The 24,843-nt window shown below is 34.4% G+C and overlaps 3 protein-coding genes across 15 annotated transcripts in view; 1 reads left to right on the forward strand and 2 right to left on the reverse strand.

Moving 5' to 3' along the window:
* The first annotated feature begins 425 nt into the window (after positions 1 to 425).
* LOC105332193 (actin, cytoplasmic) lies at positions 426 to 3,039 on the forward strand. The gene is made up of 2 exons (XM_011434666.4): positions 426 to 622; positions 1,884 to 3,039. The coding sequence occupies exons 1-2, from the start codon at positions 500 to 502 to the stop codon at positions 2,886 to 2,888; spliced, it is 1,128 nt and encodes a 375-aa protein (XP_011432968.1). The 5' UTR covers positions 426 to 499; the 3' UTR covers positions 2,889 to 3,039.
* A 2,406-nt stretch (positions 3,040 to 5,445) lies between these two features.
* Positions 5,446 to 11,256, reverse strand: LOC105332194 (eukaryotic translation initiation factor 3 subunit B). Its single transcript, XM_011434667.4, has 17 exons — positions 11,076 to 11,256; positions 10,091 to 10,283; positions 9,804 to 9,923; positions 9,602 to 9,659; positions 9,274 to 9,402; positions 8,731 to 9,020; positions 8,557 to 8,623; positions 8,405 to 8,451; positions 8,038 to 8,278; positions 7,705 to 7,777; positions 7,494 to 7,613; positions 7,325 to 7,403; positions 6,945 to 7,083; positions 6,696 to 6,821; positions 6,482 to 6,559; positions 6,257 to 6,365; positions 5,446 to 5,952 (listed from the first exon to the last, which is right to left on the reverse strand). Exons 1-17 carry the CDS (start codon positions 11,218 to 11,220, stop codon positions 5,861 to 5,863), a joined length of 2,106 nt encoding a protein of 701 aa, XP_011432969.3. The 5' UTR covers positions 11,221 to 11,256; the 3' UTR covers positions 5,446 to 5,860.
* A 9,514-nt stretch (positions 11,257 to 20,770) lies between these two features.
* The window catches only part of LOC105332195 (RNA binding protein fox-1 homolog 2), a 29,507-nt gene continuing 25,434 nt past the window's right edge, over positions 20,771 to 24,843 (reverse strand). For all 13 annotated transcript variants that reach the window (XM_066066710.1, XM_011434668.4, XM_011434671.4 and 10 more), the window contains 2 exons: positions 24,627 to 24,705; positions 20,771 to 24,286 (listed from right to left, as the gene is read on the reverse strand). In XM_066066710.1, coding sequence (XP_065922782.1) covers positions 24,242 to 24,286; positions 24,627 to 24,705 — 124 coding nt within the window. In that variant the 3' untranslated portion in view covers positions 20,771 to 24,241. The remainder of the gene's footprint in view (positions 24,287 to 24,626; positions 24,706 to 24,843) is intronic.

A 24,843-nucleotide genomic window follows, 5' to 3' on the forward strand; every position in this document is an offset into this window, starting at 1 on the left:
TAAATTATTCACAAAAACTCAAATGTTGTAATATACGTTTTGTTTTTTTATATCCACGCATTTTGATAGGTTGTTGATTCTTCAAAGTTATTCAGACTTTGGCCAATGCTCACGTAAATCGCTAACGGGGCCGGCTTATGTTTTTTTCTGCAATGTCGCTACCTTCATATCACATATGAATCATTACATCTTCCCAAGGTTTCTCATCAGCAACCCTTTGACGTGGAAAGATGGAATCACCAAAGAAAACATTTTATTGTTTAAATGTGCATTGTTTACTCAACCAAACAGAGTTACGCACCTTTGACTTTCTAAAGTTCAAGCGCGGTGCTATTTGAATTGACCATATTTGGGAGTGCATCCCTGCCATCAGTATTTCCTTATAAGGAGGTATTGGAATTAAAAAGTCCCCGGATGGACACGTGGTCTCTTCCATTTTGCTCAAGCATTCGAACGCACAAGACTGAATTTAGGCCACAGTTTCATTTTCATCTAAAACATGAGTGACGAAGTTGCTGCGATTGTTATTGATAATGGATCAGGAATGTGCAAAGCTGGATTTGCCGGTGATGATGCTCCTCGAGCTGTTTTTCCATCCATTGTTGGGCGTCCAAGACATCAGGTATCTATAGGCCATATCACAGGGGTTGTAGTTTTTTTTTATAACAATAAAGCCAGAAATCTTGGTTTCATGACTGAACCATAACTGGCATAAGCTTTGCGTAACTCATAGCTGATTAGCTCATGGTTTGGTCAATCAAGTGGTATTTTTTGACTTTATGTTTTAAATTGCTTACTTAACTCCTTTGGTCCAATGAGCGATTGAAAACAAAAATAACTTGAGTTCAAAGTTATTATAGTTTTACTCTGTAATTGATTATTTGTTTATTTGTGGGATGGTGGATCACTGCACTTTCTAAACTTTTGCCGACCTTGACTTTGACCTATAAGCCTAGTATAGAAAAAAAGAAAACTATAATTTTATAATATAGTATATGCACCTTAAACATAAATACACAAGACTATTGGACTATGCATATGTACAATTTCTATATCAAACATCTGAATTTTCTAAAAAGACCCCCTTCACCAGGGCTCTAAATCCGCGTATGTTATCTTCCGATGTTTGCACGTGTCCCCGCTGAACATTGCTGTCGTGAACATGGCTGAAATATAGATCTACATGTATAACGTTAATGTTTAATTTCACTTTAATTTCTGATTGACCTTCTTGGTTATGCATATTATATAATATGAAAAAAATGATTATAGTTATGCCAGGCACGTTGCATGCGTTGGGGGGTATGTGATTTTTCTGAAGTAAATATTTGAGTGCCCTCCCCTTTTTTTGAAAAAAAGGGGGGGGGGGGGTGGGCATGTAAAAAAAAATATAAGGAAATTAACAGAATATCAATAAACAAAATATAATTTTTTGGTACTTTGCACTCTTTTCCGATAAGTCTGTCCACTTCAAATGAATTTTCACTATCGTGAATCATGTACCATTTAACAAGGCTCGAAGTAAGGAATAAGAATCATTCTCTGAATATTATAAGGTGATCAAATCCGGTCAGGCGTGATCAAATCTATCAAAGTCCTTCGGGCTTTATTTGATCACCCCGACCGTATTTGATCAACTCATATAATACTCAAAAAACGATTCCTTATTCCTTACTTTATGATAGGCAAGTTTTATTATTAGTATGACAAATATTAAACCTGATCTTGCAACATCGATGTTCATATAAATGCAACTGCTTGAGGATAGCTGTTAAAATACATGAACATTTTTATTAAATTTTTAATTTTTGATAAACGTAACCCGACACCGCTTCAGCAGCTTGTATTGTATTGTATTAATGAAATGTTCCATCTGATTTCAGGGTGTGATGGTCGGTATGGGCCAGAAGGACAGCTATGTGGGAGACGAAGCCCAGAGCAAACGAGGTATCCTCACTCTGCGGTACCCCATTGAACACGGAATCGTCACCAACTGGGACGACATGGAAAAAATATGGCACCACACCTTCTATAACGAGTTGCGGGTGGCACCAGAAGAGCACCCAGCGCTACTGACCGAAGCACCGCTGAACCCCAAAGCCAATCGGGAGAAGATGACGCAGATCATGTTCGAGACCTTCAACTCCCCGGCCATGTACGTGGGTATCCAGGCCGTCCTGTCTCTGTACGCCTCGGGAAGGACCACGGGGATCGTCATGGACTCTGGGGACGGGGTCTCCCACACCGTGCCTATCTACGAGGGGTACGCCCTGCCCCACGCCATCCTACGTTTGGACTTGGCTGGACGAGATTTGACTGGATACCTGGTGAAAATTCTGACGGAGCGCGGGTACTCTTTCACAACGACAGCCGAGAGGGAAATCGTCCGCGACATCAAGGAAAAGCTATGTTACGTGGCTCTGGACTTTGAGCAAGAAATGGTGACCGCAGCCTCGACTTCGTCCTTGGAGAAAAGCTATGAGCTTCCCGACGGACAAGTCATCACCATTGGCAACGAGAGATTCCGCTGTCCGGAGGCTTTCTACCAGCCAGCGTTCTTGGGAATGGAAGCATCAGGGATCCACGAGACGGCTTATAACTCCATTATGAAGTGTGACGTCGACATCAGACGAGACCTGTACGCCAACACGGTGCTTTCCGGCGGGTCCACCATGTTCCCGGGAATGGCCGACCGCATGCAGAAGGAGATGACCGCGCTAGCCCCCAGCACCATGAAGATCAAAATCATCGCTCCCCCCGAGAGGAAGTACTCCGTCTGGATCGGCGGATCCATTCTTTCCTCCCTCTCCACCTTCCAGCAGATGTGGATCAGCAAACAGGAGTATGACGAGAGTGGACCCAGCGTCGTTCACAGGAAGTGTTTCTAAGTTTGTGTCTAATACAGACTGTAAATCATTGGTAGCTTGTTTCTTTGTGATTATGTGTTCTTTAAAACCAATGTATTATATCCTTGTGATTGTATTGTAAACTTGTCAATGCATGCAGCAAACGAAAGATATTAAAAGAAATTAAAATTGTTCCATGTTTTCTCTCAATGATGCTTGGATGATTTTTTTTTCATGAAAGTGTTTTGGGCAAAAATAATTTACAGAAGTATTCTGTTAACTGGATAGCAAAAAAACAATTCTCTATACTCGCGTATCTAGAGATAATTTTTTTTTCTTTTGTGTAAGGAGGCTGGGTGGTCAACAAATTAACCACCATTCACCTTAATTTTATTTAAATGGCTTGTTAAACAGCTACATAAACTATAACTTCGTAAAGAAAATTTGAATGTTTTCCCACAAGGACATCTTAATATAGAGCTCTAACTCATCTGTTTAAGGAGATTTATCAGGTTTAAAAATGGCCATAACCATCCAGTCCTCTTAAAATTTATTCCATCTGACATTTATTGGGGGGGGGGGGGGGATTCCCAATCCACGCCTGACATGACACTTTAGAAGTATTAAAAGTACATTATAATTGAAATACTTTCACCGGTTTAGAATTTTCAAATTTAACAATATTCTAATAAAAAAAGAAATTGCTTCAAATCCTTTTTGGGCCCCGATATTGGCCCGGGGTGTTATGGTTTTTACAATATATTTAGGATCTTCGATTTAAATACAAGCTTTCATATTAAAATTAAATACAGCAAAACTCGGATACAACGAATACGAATGTAGCGAATTTACTGTTATAACGAATTCTTATTCATGTCCTGGCACGTTTTCAATAAAAACTAGTAGAAATTTGCTGTAGATAACGAACACAGTTATATATTTACATCTAACAAGTATTATTTCCTCTATTTCTTATGGAAACTTATAGTTAAATCATGAATAGCTCTATAGAAACAGCTAGACTGAATCTACACGCCCCGTTTATCGATTGGTCGAAATCTTCAACGGCTGAAACTGACAAGAAATTGACAGGACTCAAATTGACACGCCCTATTAATCGATTGGTCAAAGCCAACAGCGACCTAAGAAAAATCACGGACTGCACGAAATAATCATGATGATGTCAGACTCAGTCTTACAGGAGACGATTTGCCCGTTTCTTTTAGCCAACGTACTTATGTATATTAACCATAATTTAGTGAATTTTACTAACTTTTCATAATCGATTTATTAATTAGTTAAAAGAAAGATGTTATTATAAATAATGAGTTGCTTTCTTTGATGATTCATGCGGGTTATGAAGGTAGCAATCATTGTAGAGAAAAATTACATAACCCGCTAACGTGGGTTATGGTTTTTTTTTTTTTGCAAGGTCGCTACCTTCATATCCCGAATGAATCCCCAAAGAAAGCATTTTCTTGTTAAAATGAAGCAATTTTAAGACCCCCGCTGGCAAAATTTTAACGTAGTTTATCAATTATTAAATGAATATTTTCCAAATGGAAATTTCACTGAAGATAAGTCATATACGTGGGTTGTTAGAAAAGTTCGCGGACAAGTTCGATTGTGAGCGGATTATTCGCATGATGCCAGCGAAACATTTCATATTTAATATTGACGTATTTTCTAAGAAATATGTAAAGATTTGTTTATTTCAAAATGCACCTTAAAAATTTACAGATTAATTTTATCTTATCTCAAGTCGAAACTGCGTGGACAGAGATTTTCGGACCTAAATGATCTACGATATGACACAAGACATTATACAAAAATTTGACAAATATTAAATGGTGTAAACATGCCTTTTATAAATGGGTTAATGGCATGAAACTAAAATGGTATGTGAACTAAAAGGTGTTTACTCTGAAAATGAGTGACAGATTTAAATTGCCTGTCAGTAGTTTGACGTCACCTGACGTCGTGGAAATGAAATGGTGCTCCGTAAATCCAATTCATGCAAAATAAAAAATCGTTGTATCTTTTGAAAACAACTTCAAAATCATATGATTTTTTGCTTACTTATTTTCAATTGGTAGTCATTTAATAAAACATACGTCATCCTACAATGTACAGAGTAATTTTGCCGTAAATTATTTTGTCCGCGAACTTTTCTAACAACCCTCGTGTAATAGTCAAATTCAAATAATACAGAATTTTAAAAAAAAATTAAATTGATATTTCTTAACAAGATTTTTATAAGACCCACACCCTATTTTCACCGTTTCATTACCATCATCAATAGTAAACAAGTTACTAATATTGCAGTTAGAACAAATCTTAACTTAATTCATGCCAAAGTTTCTAGGAAAAGCATGCCTTTCTCTCTTAATTGATACTCAATCCTCTAACAGATTTTGAACCCAGAAATGCACAATCAATTACTGGAACAACATCTTCATCTTTTAAACTCTCCTCACATGCTTTCAATTGCAAAAAGAAAATTTTGTCAAGCGTATTCCTATCTTAATAATATCCAAATACATGTACATTGTATACCTTTTTCAACTTTTCATGTAAAAATCATTACTCAACAAACATGTAAATGTAAACCATGCTTTATTAAGATAAATACCTGACAGATCGTAGTGCGACACACAAAATGGCATAATTTGATATAAATACTATTGTTTTTCAAATGTAACCGAAAAGGGAAAGGAAAATACCCAGAAAAATGTCCAAATAAAATAGAAAGCGGGACAAAAAATTGCATACAGACCACTAAATACAATGTATATAGCACATAAACAGGCAGCACTTTGCAACAATAAAAATATCTACAAGTAAAACCTGCCATCTTTACGATAGCAGGCCGTTATCCGTAATGTCGATTTTATTATTCCTGTACAATAATTATAATACAAATCAGATAGCTGATATTACGGCACTTTTCCCAACTTTCAAGATGGCTGTTAATCGGCTGACAGCGGTAAAAATAACGACAATCTTTCTGGGGTTTACTCTTCCACCACGACTTCTTCGACTTTAAGCAAAAACTCTACAATCTCCTCGTCGTTCTCCTCGTACTCCAACGTGTCCGTATCCACCCCTGTAATACAGCAAGAAACAGCTCAGCACACAATACCTCTCTTTAACCAGAACTTGCATTCATTCAGAAAACTGATTTTCATTTAAAACTAACACTTTTGCTCTGTTCACTCTTTAACATTCCACATTACATTTGGACAACTAAACAAGTATTATTTTTATTACATTTCATAATTATTCAATACTGAATACCCATGGTCATTCTGCAATATCCAGCAAAAATTAAGTTCTTCCAGTTTCTTTTTACATATTTTCACAATATCCCACCAATATCTTCTACAAGTGTTCTCGTACTCGCTACTTACCGTCTCTGAGTTCTAATCTCCTGTATTTCATACTCTCCCACTCTTCAGTGGCTCGTTCTCTGAAGCTCTTGTACTCATTCATCATTTCACTTCTCTTCTCAAGAATTTCCTGCAAAAAAACAAAACGCACTGAAAACATTGCCACCCTGCTATGATTATGATAATATTGTGTTAATTTTTGAAGCTTTCTTTATCATGTTAGAACCTACTAATTTGCTGACTTACAGTAGAAACATTGGATTGTCTAAGTCTGTCCATGACCTCGAACTGCTCGGTGTATTTCTTCATGTTCTTCTTAATGGCCTGTAATAGGAATGAAATATAGAAAAAAGAAAATAATTTCTCTGAATTACATTGTACATATATATACGTCTTAAATTATGTTTTATATTATATAAATTCGACTGATTCCAATAATAAATTCAAAATAAACACTTACGCGCATCTGTTCTAGAGACAATAAGGAGGGAGGGCGTGGTCGCCATAACAACTGACAGAATCGCTCCAGTTGAATTTTCTGCAGCAGACGCCCTTGGAAAGACCAGATCCAGTAGCCATTGTCAACCTAAAAACAAGCCCCCCCCCAAAAAATTCAAAAGATTCTCCAAAACATGATAAAATGAAATATCATTTTGGGTTCAGTTTAGATCTACCCCTACACACATTTACATGGAGTGTGCAGGCTTACCTTGTGTCCCCACCAGCTGACCGCGGACACCACGTATCTGCCTGTGGAGTCCCACTCAACGTCTGTAGCCATGAAGTGCTCAGTCTGAGCCATCACAGTTACGTCAGAGGCATCCACAAACTCCAGCACTCCATTCATGCTATAAACAAAACACCACATACAGATGTATACAGCAATATCGATATAAATCAAAACTGAATTGACTTGTAAGGTCACTCCAAGGTGAACCTGTGTGGGATGTTGATGGATCATGTATAGTGGGTTGTAGAGGAGGGGTTTTTCAAGTCCTAATTTTCTATTAGTTTGATCAATGGATCATTATATATCAGAAAATGCTTGTTTCTTGCTTTGTTCTGAAACTGACAATATACTATTCTTACTTGCGTAATCCTGCTAGAACAATAAACTGTCCAGCGGGACTCCAGAACAGGTGGTTTGCTTGTTTTCTTTCCAGAGTTTCTGCAAACAGAAAATAAGTTAAAATCAAAATTCAAATCATGCAAATGATAGAAACAAATTTTTATAATGTTTACAATTCTGTCTTCTTACTGATAGTTTCCACTTTCCCTGGTCTGATCTGGTAAAATGAAACTGAAATCCTGGGGGATTCTCCATGTATAAATGCAAATCGACTGCCAACAGGCTCCCAGGCAAATGCAATCACATTTTCTGCAAAAAGATAATCAAGATGATTCACATAAAAACAATTTTAGCAAGAAAAACAGTAAAATGAATCTTCTTGGATAATAAATTAATTTACCTTTGACTTCTACCTTATCCACTGGAATCTGCTTTTCTCGAATTCTAAACAGCTCGAAATTGTAATAAAGACCCTGCAAAAAAAAAAATCAGAATGTAACATGTAAGAAGAAAACACTCTGTAGTTCAACATTTTGACTTTTTTCACTATGTTCACAGCAAATGAATTGGTCTTCACTTAGACTGTACTTGTCAATGAATTGGTCTTCACTTAGACTGTACTTGTCAATGAATTGGTCTTTGCTTACACTGTACTTGTCAATGAATTGGTCTTCACTTAGACTGTACTTGAACTGGTCATTTCATAAACTGCATTAAACTGGTCTTTACTTACACTGTACTTAAACTGGTCTTTCTCATCAATCTTCTTGGCCTTGGAGTAGCGATCGACTTTGACACACAAGTAGTCCCCATTCTTTTGCCAGTGCATCTTGCAGTCAGCGACATTGAAGAGATTTTTGATACACAGTTCCTGGCGACTAGGCATCTGGATGAGAGTGACTCTAGCTGGTACGTTCTGCTGTTCAGGCACCCAGTAGGCTATGATGTTGTCAGAGGGAGACCAGGAAAAGTCCCTGTAGGCAGAAAATGGCCATTTATACACAACCAATCAAATACAATATTGTATACTTCATAAATTAAACAAATCAGTATATATATTAAAGGCACTTTGAAGTTTTCTAACAGTATTTTTAGCTTACCTCAGTCCAGTAATTTTCAAACTTTTCTTCTCAAGCAACCCCATTGACTAAAATATCAAAAATATGAAATTAATGATGTGACATTTTTCGAACATATAACTGGATTTCAAATATGACATTCACATGATCTTCCTTATTTGTAATGTGCTTACTGGTGTTTCATAAACACTGAGAGTATCTGGGGTAATCCTCCCAAAGTAGCTTCCATCATTGCTCCACCTGCAAACGAAAAATATTCATTTTCAATATCTCTTTAATGTCTAGCTATGCCAAGCAAATTTGATCAAATTCATTATCAGAGAACAAAATACATCATTGATACTGACTTGAGTATGGGCCAGGTGGATTGTGTCTCGCAGTGGAAGCCTCGCTTCTTCATGCCAGTCCTGATGTCCCAGATAATGATCTGCTGCTGGTCTTCCTGGGTGGAAAGGATGGGGCTGAACGTCACCATGTATCGCTCACAGGGAGAGAAGTCGATCAGCTGAACCCCGGGGTGGCTGAACCTCATGATCTGTTCAAACTTTTCCCCTCCCCACAGAGCTATGCCCTTAGCATGGAAGGTTGCTAGGTAGGTTCCCTGGGGTGACCAGCGAATGTACGTCTCAGTCCACCTCTACAAAGAGATCAGAGAATACATAAACACTGCAACTGCTTGAGCAAAAATTCCTAACAATATCGTAAGTGTTTTGATACTAAAAATAAATTAATCCTAATATCTCTCTCTCCCTCTATGACCTCATAAAAAATATATAATTATCATAGAATTACAATTTTTTTTAATAATGTTTTATCAAAGTTTCAATTCAACTCCTTTCATTTATAAGAAGAAAATAATTGAAAATTGCCATTTAACAGCAATAACTTACTGCTCTTTCTTCAATAAGCACAGGTTCCCTGGCAGTGTTCTTGAATATAGCTGTTCTGTCTCCTCCATCATATATGACACTGAACTGATCATAACAGTCTGGTTCTTGCAAGAAGTAGCGCAGGTTTCCCTAAAAATATTTAAAAAATCCTCTGTCATTGAACCACCAGGTTTATACTGAAAACTTATTTTGAAATAAAAAGAATTCAGTAAAATGTTTTCTGCATCTTAATTCAAAAATGAAAGATTTGGAAACTGCTGAAATGCTCCAAGAATGAATACTCCAAGCTTTATTGACTCAGATAGTTATATTATATGATTATACTTACGACATCATGGTAAGGTTTGGGTTTAGGTGGTTCCCACTCCTCTGGGATTTTCTCATACCTAAATTAAAGGATCAAACATCATCATATGAAAGGATAAGAGGGAAAACATTAAACATTGTTATCAAGATTGTCACTGGTGTCTGCTAAGACAAAATTTGTCCTATATGTATAGTACAAGGCTCCAATGATAAAGGGTACTTACTTGTCAAAGTCAGAAAAAATGTTCACTTGAAGGGTATGCTGCTTGTCAAGCTTGTATCCATTCGCCATCTTGACAGCCTCACTGGCATGGAGAGGTGAGGTGTATTCAATGAAAACGTACCTGAAAGAAAGAGAGTTCACACATTTTAAAAATATTTATAGAGCAATGCTCTCTTTGCAAACAGTTTTCAGAAGATTGTATGGTTGAAAAGCAAGGACTTACATTTCAACATTACATTTCATAATTTTTAAAAATAATTTTCTACCATTTTTTAAAAGAAGACTAACCCTTTTGTCTTTTCATTAGTAACTGGAAAAAATTCCCTGTTGATTTTGCCAAACTTCTCGAAGATTTTTCTGATGACATTTTTTAGTTTTTCCTGTCTGTCAGGTCCTACTTGGGGAACATTATCTACCACGACAATGTTATCAATGCCATCCGATTCTTTAGGTTTGCTCCTCAGTAAATCTCCTAGCAATTCTGAAAACAGAAAACCAGGTAATTAGTTAAATGATAAATTTTTTTTCTAAAGTGTAGAGCACATAGTGAACTTCAGTTTAGTTTTATATCATTAAATAACAAGTTATTTGCTTGACCATATGTTAACTAATAGAAATAAGAGTTATCTTAAATACCGTATTGTTAATCTGACTGTTACTTTACTGAAGTTTTAGTTGATAGATAAGGCATTATAATAAACAGTTGTTGTTTCATATTTCACCAAACTGTGTCAAGTTACTCTGCAAAGAGCTGTGCTACAGTTACTGTTAATAGGTTTGTTATAGGAGACAGCGAAGTGTAGTAGAAATAAGTTTTTCAGTAAACATAAAGGTTGTGAAAAAGTTTTGAGTTACAGTCATGTGGATCAAAATAATGTTACAGAAGAATTTGTTTGCGGCAAAGATTGTTAATTCAATCATCAATGTATTATTATGTCGATTTACAGAATTTTTCTTATTCAAAAAAAATATTCTTTGAACTATCAAGATTTTATGTATATCCCATTTAGGGCATCATATCACAACCGGGTCGTTTCATCAAATTTGGGCGATTGGTCTCACTTTGAGAAGTTGTTAGTGACTTTATTATGTCAAACTTTCATTTTGATAAACGTTTATGTAAGGAATAAAAGCAATAACTTTGTATTTCATTTTCATCGTGCCTATCCTGGCATTATGTGGCCAAATATTGCTCCTTTTATTGTTACACGTGTTTGCAAGTTCAGACTTCCTACCCATATTGCACAAAATAAACATTGTAAACTTTTTGAACCTTCTTCAGAAATGTCATCGACGTAACCCTCTGGATCGCTGAAATCTGGTTCCTCTATTTCGTCACCATTTACACTCCCTTGTGACTGCGATTCAGACTTTCTATGTCTTCTTGACTCGCTATCGGAGCCCCTGTCAGCCGCCATCTTGAAATCCTCGTGCACTTTGCCGGTTTTATTCTGCGCATGCGTAGAAATAATATTAGCTTGTACCAAGACATTATCGAGAAAAGCAAATCTCTATTGAAGACATATGGCTTTTTTGTGGTTGACTTTAGTTTACACTACGGAAGCGTATTAGTGCCACTCTATATTTATTTATTTTTTTAATTTCAAGTTTAAAATTGGAATTTCCAACTTTAATCTTTGAATTTCCAACTTTAAAGTTGGAATTTCCAACTTTAATCTTGGAATTTCCAACTTGATTTTTCCAACTTTAAAGCTGAACACCGCTCGTAAATAAGCACTGTCCGCCATATTTCTCTTTCAGCACCGCTCTTCCTACACCCCTATATAAGCCATAGACCTCTTAACAGTTCAAAGTATATCGCTGTAGAGGTCTCACCTGTGTGGACGTACATCTTGCTTCGCCATGTTACTCGGTCGCGATGAAATTGTCAAGTTTTACGCACTTTTTTCAAACCAGGAGAGTACTAACATCAAATGAACTGGTCATTGCATTATTTACAGACATAATGTGCACATAAATAACAATTAAATGCATAAAAATCCAAAGACAACGAAAGGAACACTACACGTCGGCCACGAGTTTCAGATGTGCAATCGGGTGTAACGAAATCGAAGGGTTTATATACCAGGTACCTGTGTGCGGTTCCTATTTACGAGCGGTGTTCAGCTTTAAAGTCGGAATTTCCAACTTTAATCTTGGAATTTCGAACTTTAATATTGGAATTTCCAACTTTAATCTTGGAATTTCCAACTTTAAAGTTGGAATTTCCAAATTTATTCTTGGAATTTCCAACTTTAATCTTGGAATTCAATTCAACATATTTATTCATTGTTCAGCACATACTACCCAGAGGCAGATCCAGCAATTTGGAAAAGGGGGGGGGGTCCATTTGATGAAAACCAAAAAGTGCAAAATTCATCATTTGTCAATAAACAAGGACTTTTTGAACGTTTTCCGTGCGTATACAACTGTATTTTATAAACATTTTTCTCATCACTATCTATTTCACATCTATTTCAACAGCAGAGTGCACTGCATTATTGAGCGTTTTTGCCGTTTTGGTTTAGGTAAGGAAGATTTGCATACTATCTAGCCAGAAGAAACCCAAGTCTCCAGCATGAGAAAGTGCGTCTATGCTTGACTGAAAAGAAACACTAAGAAGCAAAAAACAATTCAGACTAATTACGACAAACTATTATAAAAATTGATATTTTGGTAATTTTTTTATGTCTTTGATGTTTTTAAATTCTGAACTATTTATCGATTTTGAGTTCTATCGATTGCCTTTTTAAATAAAGGTCTAAATGATAGGATATGACCAAAAAATGGGGATAATTTATGTGCTGAATAAATGGTACGTGTGTAATACAATGGTAAAAGCAATTGTCGTCCCAGGGAACTTGATGTGACCCCTGTAATGGCCGGGTGCGCTACATCATTCGGCACAAGTACAGATGCGATCATATTTAGAAAAGTTGGGTATTTTCATAATGGTTTACATATTAACCCTTTATACGATATTTTTGTAACAGAATTTCCGACTTTTGGAAAACAAAACAAAAAAGGCTTTCTTTTGTGTTTCATGTGGGTATGAAGGTAGCCAGCATTCCAGAAAAATAGCATAACCCGCATAAGTAATGTAATCATGTAATTTTCTTTGTATATTTCTTTGTATTTTTGTATAAACCGAATTAATTTAAACTTATCTATTATGATTACTTAAGTTAATTAAACAATACATTTGAAAGCGGCTTTTAAAAGTAAAACGAATGCGTGTACTCGTACTTGAACGTCGTTTTTACTCGATGGTTTGTCAATTCAAAACTGTATGAACTATAATCGATTTTCTTAAATAGGAAATAGATTAGAAAATACATTGTAGCTGTTGTTATAAATCTGTGTTTTTTAATGATACTGCTTAATTTCTTTTTTATTTCCACATGTTTACTCGGGTCATGTAATTTTCTTTGTATTTTTCCTTTGAAACGAAGTAAAACTCATCTATTATAAATATTATTATATATATATATTATAATTAACTAAACAATAAATTTGAAAGCGAATGCGTGTACTCATACTTGAACGTCGTTTTACTCGATGGCTTGTCAGTTCAAAACTGTATGAACTATAATAAATTTTTTTTTTTAAGAAATAGAGTAGAAAATACAGTGTAGATGTTATTATAAATCTGTGTTTTTTAGCGATACTCCTTAATATTATGTAATTTTTCTTTAATTTTCCACATGTTTACTCAGTGTAGTAAACACCGGATGCTGAAGGGGAGTACAATGTACTTTATTTCGATAAAAAATCGATAGGGTTTTTTCACATAAGAACAAAATTATGGGACGCAGTACGAAATTCTTTAAATAAGCAATTTTAAAAAAATTTCTTTGAGATAATTACAGTATTTCTATTATAAATGGGGAAAATTGTCTTTAAATAGGCACTAAACGTTTTCAAAAAAATTCATATGTCCCAGAGAAAGGGGGGGGGGGGGTTCCGACCCCCGGAACCCCCCCCCCCTCTGGATCCGCCAATACTACCGTATATGTATGTGTTAACTGAAAATTCCTTGTTGAAAATTGCAGAATAGATTATTTATATATAATCACTTTCCTAAATGTTTTTCAGTACTATGCTTCATTAGGCTTAATCCTTTTAAATCTTCTATTTATGGAGGTTTTTTTAGAATTTATTTAATATGTATATGATACAATAAAGCTACATTTTTACACACACACACACACACACACACACACACACACACACACACACACACACACACACACACACACACACACACACACACACACACACACACACATATATATATATATATATATATATTGATTATGACATAGTTATTGTTTTCATGGAATTAAAAAAATAAAATTGAAATTATAATTATGACATGTTCTATTATTTCCAGTGAGTTCGAGTTGTTGTGTTATTATATTGAGTTCTTCTTGAAAGCGAATGAGCTCCTCCATTCTTTTTATGAGTAAAGCCTAATTCACACTGAACAAAAAATCATAGTATATATCTATTTATATATATAGATATAATAAAAATCAACTTTATAGTTGATTTTTCCAACTTTAAAGTTGGAAATTCCAAGATTACAGTTGAAAATTCCAACTTTAAAGTTGGAAATTCCAACTTTAAAGTTGGAATTAAAGTTGGAAATTCCAAGATTAAAGTTGGAAATTCCAACTTTAAAGTTGGAAAAAGTTGGAAATTCCAACTTTAAAGTTGGAATTTTAAAGAAAAAAAATACAAAGTGGCACTAATACGCTTCCGTACTACACTCATGACTGTGCCTGTTTTTGTGCAACCTGGTAAAAACGGTGTTTTGATATCTTTCAGGACTTTTTAGATACCAAATATGAAAAAGAACACGAAAAAAAACGCCAAAATACAGATAGAAATAATTCGATTTTTTAAGGAAAACTTTTTTTTTTACGATTCTCCGTTGTTTGGTAGGCGAGCGTTGTCATTGTGCTTTAATGACGTTATGATAAAATGCAGCTACCGGTATGTAGGAGTATAAGTTTTAAGAAATAACATAAATAAATAGTAAAAAGTGCACACCTAGAAATTTTTACACATAGGATTATGCTATTCTCAAAGTTATTTCTCTTAATTTTTTAAGAATACATATTGCACCAATCTGCATTTGTAATGCCCCAAATAAATAGCAAAATTTGGTGCATTTTGACATTTTGAGACGACCACCATTTAAAGGATCGTGGTCACGATTTCGGTTGTTTACAGTGCTTTAGTAATTAACTTCTAATGATCAACCCAAATTGGAGTACCAGTCGTAGAGTTATAAGCAAGATACGGAGCTTACAATTCATTGTTACATGTATGTAGACAGGCTCATGCCAGCCTCTTTGAAACAAGATGGTATATAACAAGTAACTAAAACAAATGCTTTAAAACCCACTAAGAATTTCGAACAAAGAATAATTTATCTTGGAATAACAAAAACAATAATATTTTGGACCGAAAACCCTTGGCCGACGAAGCGAAGATGGTGAATTATTCGATTAAAGTACATGTACTCTCCTTCTGCATCCGTTATTATTTTTTATTTGTTATACATGTACTTACATGTCTGTGATAACACTTCGAATTACATTTGTAATTATAGTTCAATAATTTCATCAATGACATGTTTCGAAGAATAAGGAATCATCCTTTAGTATTATTAGGTGGTCAAATACGGTCAGGAGTGATCAAACCTAACAAAGCCCGAAACGCTTTATAATAGATTTGATCACGCCCAACCGTATTTGATCATTTCATAATATTTAAGAATGATTTCTGATTACTATTTACATAATTTTTAGCGATTGTATGATTAATGAAATGTATTGGACTATATATTAGATAACAATTCGTAGTATTATGAATAAAATATATAAGTAAAGAAGATTGGCGGGGCCGGGGGGGGGGGGGGGTAAGGCGGGTAAAATACCTCTATATTAAGATGGATAAGAAACAAGCTGAAAAACAAAACTTATTCTTATAACCTTTAAAAAGGTTCATTACATGTACATGGAACATATTGATTTAAACTGGTGTATGCATAAAAAAATCTTCAAACAGTGTTCGATTTTTTTTATAACTTCAATCAATCAATGCCTTTTATTTTATAGTGAGGGTCTGTGCTTCATTTTTTTGTCGTTTTCAAATTATAGGGTTTATTTCAAAACGAACCAATTTCTATCGACAAAAAGTTAAGTGATGACCCACTATACATAAATAGATACATGTATATGAATTTTGTATTTTCGCATTTAATGAAATAAGGTAAACTTTGTTGTGACTGAAGTGGTTCAGTGGATAGAGCACTTTTTAGGCTTTTTAGGTTAAGAGTTTGATGCCATTTAACCTAGGGGCAATTTTATTTTTGTGTTTGCATGCTAAAATATTCAGACTGAATAAAGTCAAAAATTGTGATCGTGCACAATTGTATTATATTTTAAAACAAACAACTGAAAAGCTGTCAATATGACAGCAAACCGGGTTTTTTTTTATGTGAAAAATGGAGTATCCTATATGTAATATCATGCCAAAAAAAATGAATATAAAATAACTAAGTTAAACAGGTAGCATTTTTTAAATAAAGTATCAAAACTTAAAATCCAAGTAATATGTATATATCTGATATATACATGTACAATAGATCTGCAAAACATCACCTTCCTATATATTTTGAAAACTGTAGGAGTCCGTACAATAGGTATACATACCCTTTTTGGTAGCCGCCGGCTCGCACGCGATTTTCACCATTTCAATAATCAGACTTTTCCTTTGGAAAAACCGGTTAAAATAGATTTCGATGGAAATATATAAAACTTGGAATCGTAATTATATATATAATTTACAATTTAAACTAATGGACATTTGCACCATCTTATCCCCCCCCCCCCAATTTTCTTAGATAAAATATCTCATTATTGAACAGTCCATTACAAAGATGAAAGAAACAAGAAACGATTTACTTTTAACACTTCTTTCATAAATGAAGCTATCGTAACTAACATATAGGAATATATTGAATGTACTGAAAGTATGGCGTCCTTCATTTATTTCCTTGCTAGGCACATATATTAGTGACCCAAAAATTTAAACAAAAATTAATAAAGAATAATAAAAGATATATATCTTTTCTTTTTTATACAAGATATCTTAACACCAACCACGTGGTATATATTTTGTATTAATTCTCTATCCCGCATAATTCACCATATTTACACCCAGTACCTTATTAGATAGTTCTCTTATTAGATTGTTAAAATTCTATAGCTCTCTTCAATGATTCGTAAATTCCCTTCCTTTCAATACATGTATATAATATTAATATATACATGAACATATTCTTTCTTTTTAGATGGAAGTGATATGATAAATACTATTAATTGATAATAAGTAAAACAGGTGTTTTACAGATTGGTGCATTTTCTGCTAGTTTTACTTTACAATATAGCCAGATAACATTGTTCTTATGCCTGTGCAGTGTACAGTTTCGTGGTTGAAACGACTTTTTTTTTCAGTCGGCGAGCAATACTAGATTACATGTAAGTATTTGGACGCTGTTTATTCAGATACAAGGCAAACATGCCATGCCTATAAGGTTTTGACGGTAAATTATCGTAGAAAGAATAGTACTAAACACCTGTCCCCGAGAGATTTGTTTTGGCTACTAGGATGTACATGTATAGGACTTTCGCTCTCATCGAAAACTCCGCGAAGGGTCAAGTTTATGGTTAGATCATGTCTTTGACTGTGTGATATGAATGTTGAAAAGTGTAATGGATATACATTGTATATATCTTTTGAATTATTTAAGATATTTTTTTTTACCCCTACTTAAAAAAAAATGTGAAAGGTGATTTGGTTGCAAATAAGGCACTTTTGGAAGATACGCTGATAGCGCATTTCATAGGATTTTCGTTGACATCAGCGGAGATATCCTGTATTTAAGATATAATTTGTTTGTTTGTTTGTTTTTGGGTTTTTTTTTTTTTACCAAATACTCTGTTCTACATTATTCGTTTATGCATGTGTTCAGTCAAGTTACGCAATAATTAGTTGCCTTATTTGATTAAAATGAAAGGCAATGAGATTGTATGGACTTCATACTATGGAGATTATAGTTAGTGTATGTGCAATCTTCGATCATTATGAAGGTCACCTTCAAATAATGCAAATCAAAATATACATTTAGTGTTGGTGATCTCTTACAGTTTGTCATTGTAAAAAAAATTAGGCATATAATTATACATGCATACACTCAACAAAACTTCTAAGTGTTCACCCTAATATAATCTTGAAATTACGAAATAGAATGATGTGAAAAATTGCAACTTTTCGTAACTGATGTCTTCTCATCAATAGCACAGATAACAGGCACGTAGCATCGTTTTTGAGGGGGGGGGGGGGGGGGCTCATCTAAAAAATCTTGACAAGCTGGCGTAGTATAGAACTTCAATTTCAATTCTAATTTCCTTATTTTCATATCAATTTTTTACATGCTCCCAAAAATGTGGGGGGGGGGGGGGGGCAATCCATGATAATTAATTTTTTTACATGTAAATTTTAAAAAATTTGTTGCTGCGAGGAAAAGTGGAAAAAGTATGCTACGTGCCTGAATAAAATAAAACGCCGATTGAAATCATTTATCCGTAACAAAACGTCAAAACATAAAATGGGAATTTTAATTTCTGTGCATGCTAATATGATTGCCATTATTTTGTGATTGATTTTAGTCTTTGGCGATAGTTTAAAAAGAAAACCACTTGACATGGCCAAAATGATCACTGCAAACACAGCCAGAGCCATTGGTGTCTGCATTGTTTCCACAACAGATCTTATGAATTCACTTTAAATTTGCTGTTTGTTTTGACCTGGACATGAAATTAATTAAGCAATCCGAAGGAAACGTTATTTTGATATAATTTTCTTTATTTCGTAAACGTAAATGAATCCAAAAGCTCTTAGCAAAATTCAACCAAACCGGAAGTGTTTGTGATATTTAACAAAGGTCAACATCTCGGGTCGCAACCTAAGATCAAGGTCAATGCATCGTTCTTAACAATAATATTTTAAAGTTATAGGTGGAAATCAGTCACCCAGACGGCAGGACAGATATATGAACTTATTTCATATATGAAATACATTACACTGGGTGAACACTTGGAAGTTTTGTTGAGTATATACCAAATTCACCCATAAAACACGGAGATTTTTAGTGTTATCATATAGGCCTAACGGAACTCTCCAATATAATAAATATTGGGCATCCTAGGTTACACATGTACAAACTAAGATTGTACTTGAGGGTATTGGTGAAAATCAATTAAAATGTTGGAATTTACGAAATCACTACTATGTTAAATGAGTTATGGCTCTTTGTTCTTGGCGTATTGGCGCGAGTGAAACCACCCCAAAAATGCCCGTTTGATCAATAGCGTCACAAACTTGGGGTTGATTATAATTACTGTGTAATAGTAATACTATCCCAAAAGTATAATACCAAGTAACTCCTACGTTTATTTTTAACATTGTTTCAAATGTATGTTTCGTCTGTATTCAGGTAAAAAAGATTTTACTTTATTATGAAAATTCAACCTTTTTATCACTGATTTTATTGGGTTTCATTAATAGTTTGCACCCTAATAACTGCCGCGTCTTTCTTGGATATTTCTACTTGATAAACGATACTAGCATCAGGTTCCAATTTATTTTTGCAAGTTGTCTGTACGGCGCACTGCGCGATTGATCTACATCAACCGTTCCTCCCATAAAATTGCTACAAATCATCTCCTTATTATAAGACAAACGCTCCTTTCTTAATCTTTTCTTGCAATAGCATGCCTTTTTATACTTTGCAAAACCTCCAATGATCGATTTTCCGTAAATAAGTCAACATCTAGAAATAGAATCCAATTTCCCGCCATCCTTATATTCCCCATTATTTTGCATCATATTGGACTCATAGTTTGTAGATTTATTCCTGCAGTGGCCTCGATCGCCATCTGATACCGGTAAATAATGGCTGACGAGGCCTCTTCTCTCGTCGTTATGGTAACGCATTCCAGGGTTTCTTTTCCCCCATTTTTTAAAAGAATTTTTACAATATCAGACACGACAAGATAGAGCATCATATAAAATTGATTCTTAATCCTTTCAAGGACCCATTTCAAATATAAAATTTTTCTCACAGAAACAAATAATCTAATAAAAAAGAAGTGAAAGGGGAAAAAAAAGAAATTTAACATCTACTTATCATATTGGCGCCCTAAATCTTCTTTTTTTTTTTTTTAATTTAACAGACTACGTACGGTATGATGCTATATCCTGCAGTGACTGGGTATTGTCGTTATACGTTCGCTGACCTAAAACCTAGAACAAAGGTTTTTATGCGTGATATCTGTTAGCTATTTTAACACATCCATCACCAGAAATTCTCAAAATGCATCATGATACCATGCAACATCTTGTCCTTGTCCAAATCCTTCACACTTCCCCCGCGCTCAGGACAGGGAAAATGCTAGTCAGCTCCCTTTTATCTCCCCCCCTCCCCTAAAATTTGGCCTGAACTAGTCTTTCAATTTCCTTTTTTAAAAATTTAACTTCATATTATTAATGCAGAAGTTTGTTTTAGTCGTTGATTAACTATATAGTATGCCTTATCATTAATTTTTTTGTTTTAGCCATGCAGCCCCACATTCCTCTGCAGAGGATATTCATCTTGGATTAGCCAATCAAAAGTGGTTTAAGCAATATATGAGAGAAAGAGAGCTGACACTGGAGAGCGGGTATAATATTTGGACAGCAATGACAAAGGATGATGGTTCAGGAAAACTCTATGATAATGCATGCTTCAATATTTATAGGAAATACACTGGACTATAAATAGTATTGTTACTACTGAATGAATATGCCAGAATTCCATGCAATAGCATTAAAGACTGCCGTGAAATGACTAGGAACACTTACAAACAGTTTATTGCATCAAAGAAAGAGGAAAAAAAATCAAACTCATTCTCACACCTAGGTTAATCCTGACACATAAACTGTTCAAAGTGCAAAGAGGTTATTTTACATATAAGACAAAATTGGACTGTGCACAAAAGAAGCAATTATTCTAAATCATTAATACAAATACAACACAGTGTAGATACAGAATATGTTAAGCAAGTGTTGGAAAATCGTAGTCCTAGGGGAAATCCGCCGGGCCTTCGGGTCAGGTCGTGACCCTGAAGGTCAAGACATGACCCTCAAGGTCATCTGCTTCCTCCTGTCCATTGCTGTGGACATTATAAGCCACACATGATATATAAGAATATCAAATGTAAATTCTTCTACTTACTCATTAGCAATAAATCACCTAATTCCCAATATACATGAAACATAATGAACAATCTCTATGCTACAGAAAAAAAAACCTTTGATAAATACAAGAAAAAGGGGGAAATCACTATGAAGTGTTTATGTATGTATAGATTACAGGTGCAAATATCCAGGTGCAAATAATATATATATATAGTTATTATAATAAATATGTTATGAACAGTCCTGTCTGCGTCCGTTTTAATGATTCACCGCCTGTATCGGTTCACAGGAAGTCAACACACCGCTGTCTATAGGCAAGAGATGTTAAAAATACAATGCATGCCAGAAATGGGAATCAAACGAGGGAAGTAAGCACACATAGAACATTCTGTCAATAAATACATGCTTAGATTATTTCATAATAATCAATCATGCTCAAAAGTTGCAAGAGTTTGTTGATTTGTTTTTTTCCCATCATGCCCCAGACATGCCATGGGGAAGCACTAGCATTTCGGTCATTAAATATCAAGATGACCACCAAACAGCATAAGATACATATCAAGCTATCATTCTACACATATTAGAAGATTAATAATCAATACAACATAACAATACAAGAGTACACCAGTGACAATGATTAAATAGAAGGAAATAAATACAATCAAGTCAACTTCTCTACTAGCCTAAGGAAATGATCAAACCAAGCACCTCAAGATGCATACAATTTAAGACAAAAAAACATCTGTTTTATTTCTTATATTTATAAAGTTTTATTGCACCTTGGGTTGCTGTTATTAAAAAAAAAAATTATCAACAGTCCACATCATAACAATGTTTTGTTTTTGTTTTTCCCCTCATCACTTTTTGACAAATGTTGATTTTAACTTCTTTTGATTATCAGTTTTGTACCACAGAGCATAAATATTCCTGCATGTACAAACGAATGCGTAGAATCAAGAAATTACTACAACATGTGTAAACAAATTGATAACAAAATTCATTTTTCTACTGAACAAAAAACAAAATATTTAAATTTTTTTTCATTATGCCCAAACTGAGATACAAGAGATTACTTCTCAGGAAAGAAATAAAACAAGATGAATGACGTTCATGTGATTTAGAATGGAATAATTGAGATTCATTTTCTAAAAGAGGTATTTACTGAATCTGCTGATAAACATCAGAAACCATCCATCTGGGGTTTTCAGATCAATTTTTTTAAACTCAAATACCTTAATTCACAACTTGTGTTTTTGCAGAAAATAAAAATAAATATCATGTGGCAAAATTCAAATCCATTAAAAACCAATTTGAAAAAGGAATCAGATCTGGGTTTTTTATGCAAAACATTGGGAATGAAAGTAGACAGGAGCCAAAAATACTAAAAAAAAATTTCTAAAACTCATGGTAGATACGTGGGGGAATTTCAGCCTCAAAAAAGAGATTCCTACTACATTAAAATATTTTTTAAAAAAAATCTACGATTCCTTCTGGAACAAGACATTGTGGGCAAGATAATTTTGGCAAGTTTTTCTTTAAATGTAACATTGCAATAAAACATTTTGAACAGTATATCATGAATGTAACATATGAATAAATGTTAAGAGACTAGCTTGCAGTGGTAAATCACTCCCATTCATTTATATCACACTTGCCCCACATCCAAGTCAATGTGCACACTCACATCCAACACTTGCACACTTCATTCATGCCACCTTAGCACCAATCAACCATGCTCTATGTAGAAGCATACTGGAAGTTCATTAAATAGTGTAAACTGAATTTGAAAAATGAAAAAAAAAAAAATGAGTCACATCATCTTTCCCTCTGTTGACACAATCCCCTCTCGTTAAAAAAAAATTACAACAGAAAAAAATACATTCCCTTACCAGACCCTCATTTCAAATGCTATGTTTTATGTGTTTGAAAAAAAAAATGTCAACAGTAAACACTGTTCAATATCATCATAATATATATTAATAATAAAAGATACATAACATTGCACAAACAATTAGTAAAAGAAGCACCTTGCTGGCCCAATGGACAGCAGCCAATCTAATGGTGTCACAGACCTTCTGAGATTTATATAAATATGTAACTGCCTACAGAAACTGCTTACAATACTACTCAACTCCAAAACAATTTTTGCAAAAAACTGAAACTTTTGCTTTTTTTTTCTTAAGGAAAACTGAAATGTTCACTTTATATTAGAAAAACTGAAATATAACTGCATTTTCTGAATTAAAAAGAAAAAAAAATGGTTCGAATCAATAAATGCATCTTGGAAAAAAAATTTTAAGGGAAAAATAAAAACTTGGAGGCCTTTAAATGTTACGAAGATAATTATTAAAAATTCTAATCTGACTAATATACAATTAATACTGAAAAATAGAATCACAGTGCTGTGACGGGCAGTTCCAACAATGACACAATGACTCCAAGTACATCCACGTGTATAACCTTTTGCCGTGAGGTAAAAAGGAAGTCTTGACTAGACGTTTGTTCAATATAAAGCTGACCAGACTGAGTATTTTTTTTTTTTTAACAAATGACCGTTCCTAAGATTCTGTGGCATGGCATCTATAGCATATTTCATGACAGAAAAAAAAAACTTCCAAGCAATTAACAGCAACAATGAATTGAAAATTTATCTACAGCAAGGCTATCATTTTGATTATTTGACCAAAAGAAAAAAAAATTTAATTTAAATCATAAAAATATGATCGTAGAAATGATTTGAAAAATAAATATAAATAGGTGAATGAATGTGATTTATGAAGTTTTCTTCAGATTTTTGCTTTTGATGATTGATTGGAAGCTTTCGCCATGAAACAAAGCTGGAAGTTACAATATGGCAGTACGGTAACAGGAAGTAGATCGACCAGTGCTGATAATCAGTCATCACTTATGACAGCACCAATGACAGCACTGATGACATAATTGCACAATACTCCTCCTCTTTACTCGATTTTTTTCCTCACTATCACCCATTTGCATTGGATGATCAGATGAATGTGTCCAGCACAGCCAGAGAATCTAGGAAGGTGGAGAATAATTGGTCACATGACATTCACTTAGCAACTGCCAGCCCTGTCACCTCTCGACTGAGTCCCCGCGTATCTCGTCTCAGTAAGGTGTGAACCGCTGGTAAGCACCTCTGTACAACGTGGCCTACAAAATAATATCGACAGATACTACAACCTGTTATGGTTTTCTGTTACATCAAATGGCACTTTCGATGATGCACGCTGAGTCACAATAGCTTGTCAAATTTACCTCCCTTTGGGCAGAGCAAATGGAGAAAACTTGTATTTGGCTAGAAAATGTGTTACACTTATATAAAATTCATTAAAATCTTTACAAATACAGGAAATTTATGAGATCATGTGAAATGAGCAACTCTTAGTTGTTCTAAAAAAAAAATAAAAAAAAATGTTGTACTTCTATGTATGTTATGAAAATCATAATTCATCTGGACCATATTTTATGTTACTATGAGGGGCCTACTTACTCCATAACCGGCTACGGGTCCAATACTGTGACCAAGTAACTGGTCAGTGGTCGCTGTGGTGTACTCTCTTCCCGCTAGCCTGAAAATCGTCAAATAAAGTGGTTTATATATATGTAAAAAAAAATTATTTTAGAATTTTTGGGTTACTATTCAGTGATTGGCATTTAGCAATTAATTAACACAAGTTCATAAATTAATGTTACTAGCAATGCACATT

This window comes from Magallana gigas, chromosome 7 (assembly GCF_963853765.1).
Source record: "Magallana gigas chromosome 7, xbMagGiga1.1, whole genome shotgun sequence".
Lineage (NCBI taxonomy): Eukaryota > Metazoa > Mollusca > Bivalvia > Ostreida > Ostreidae > Magallana > Magallana gigas.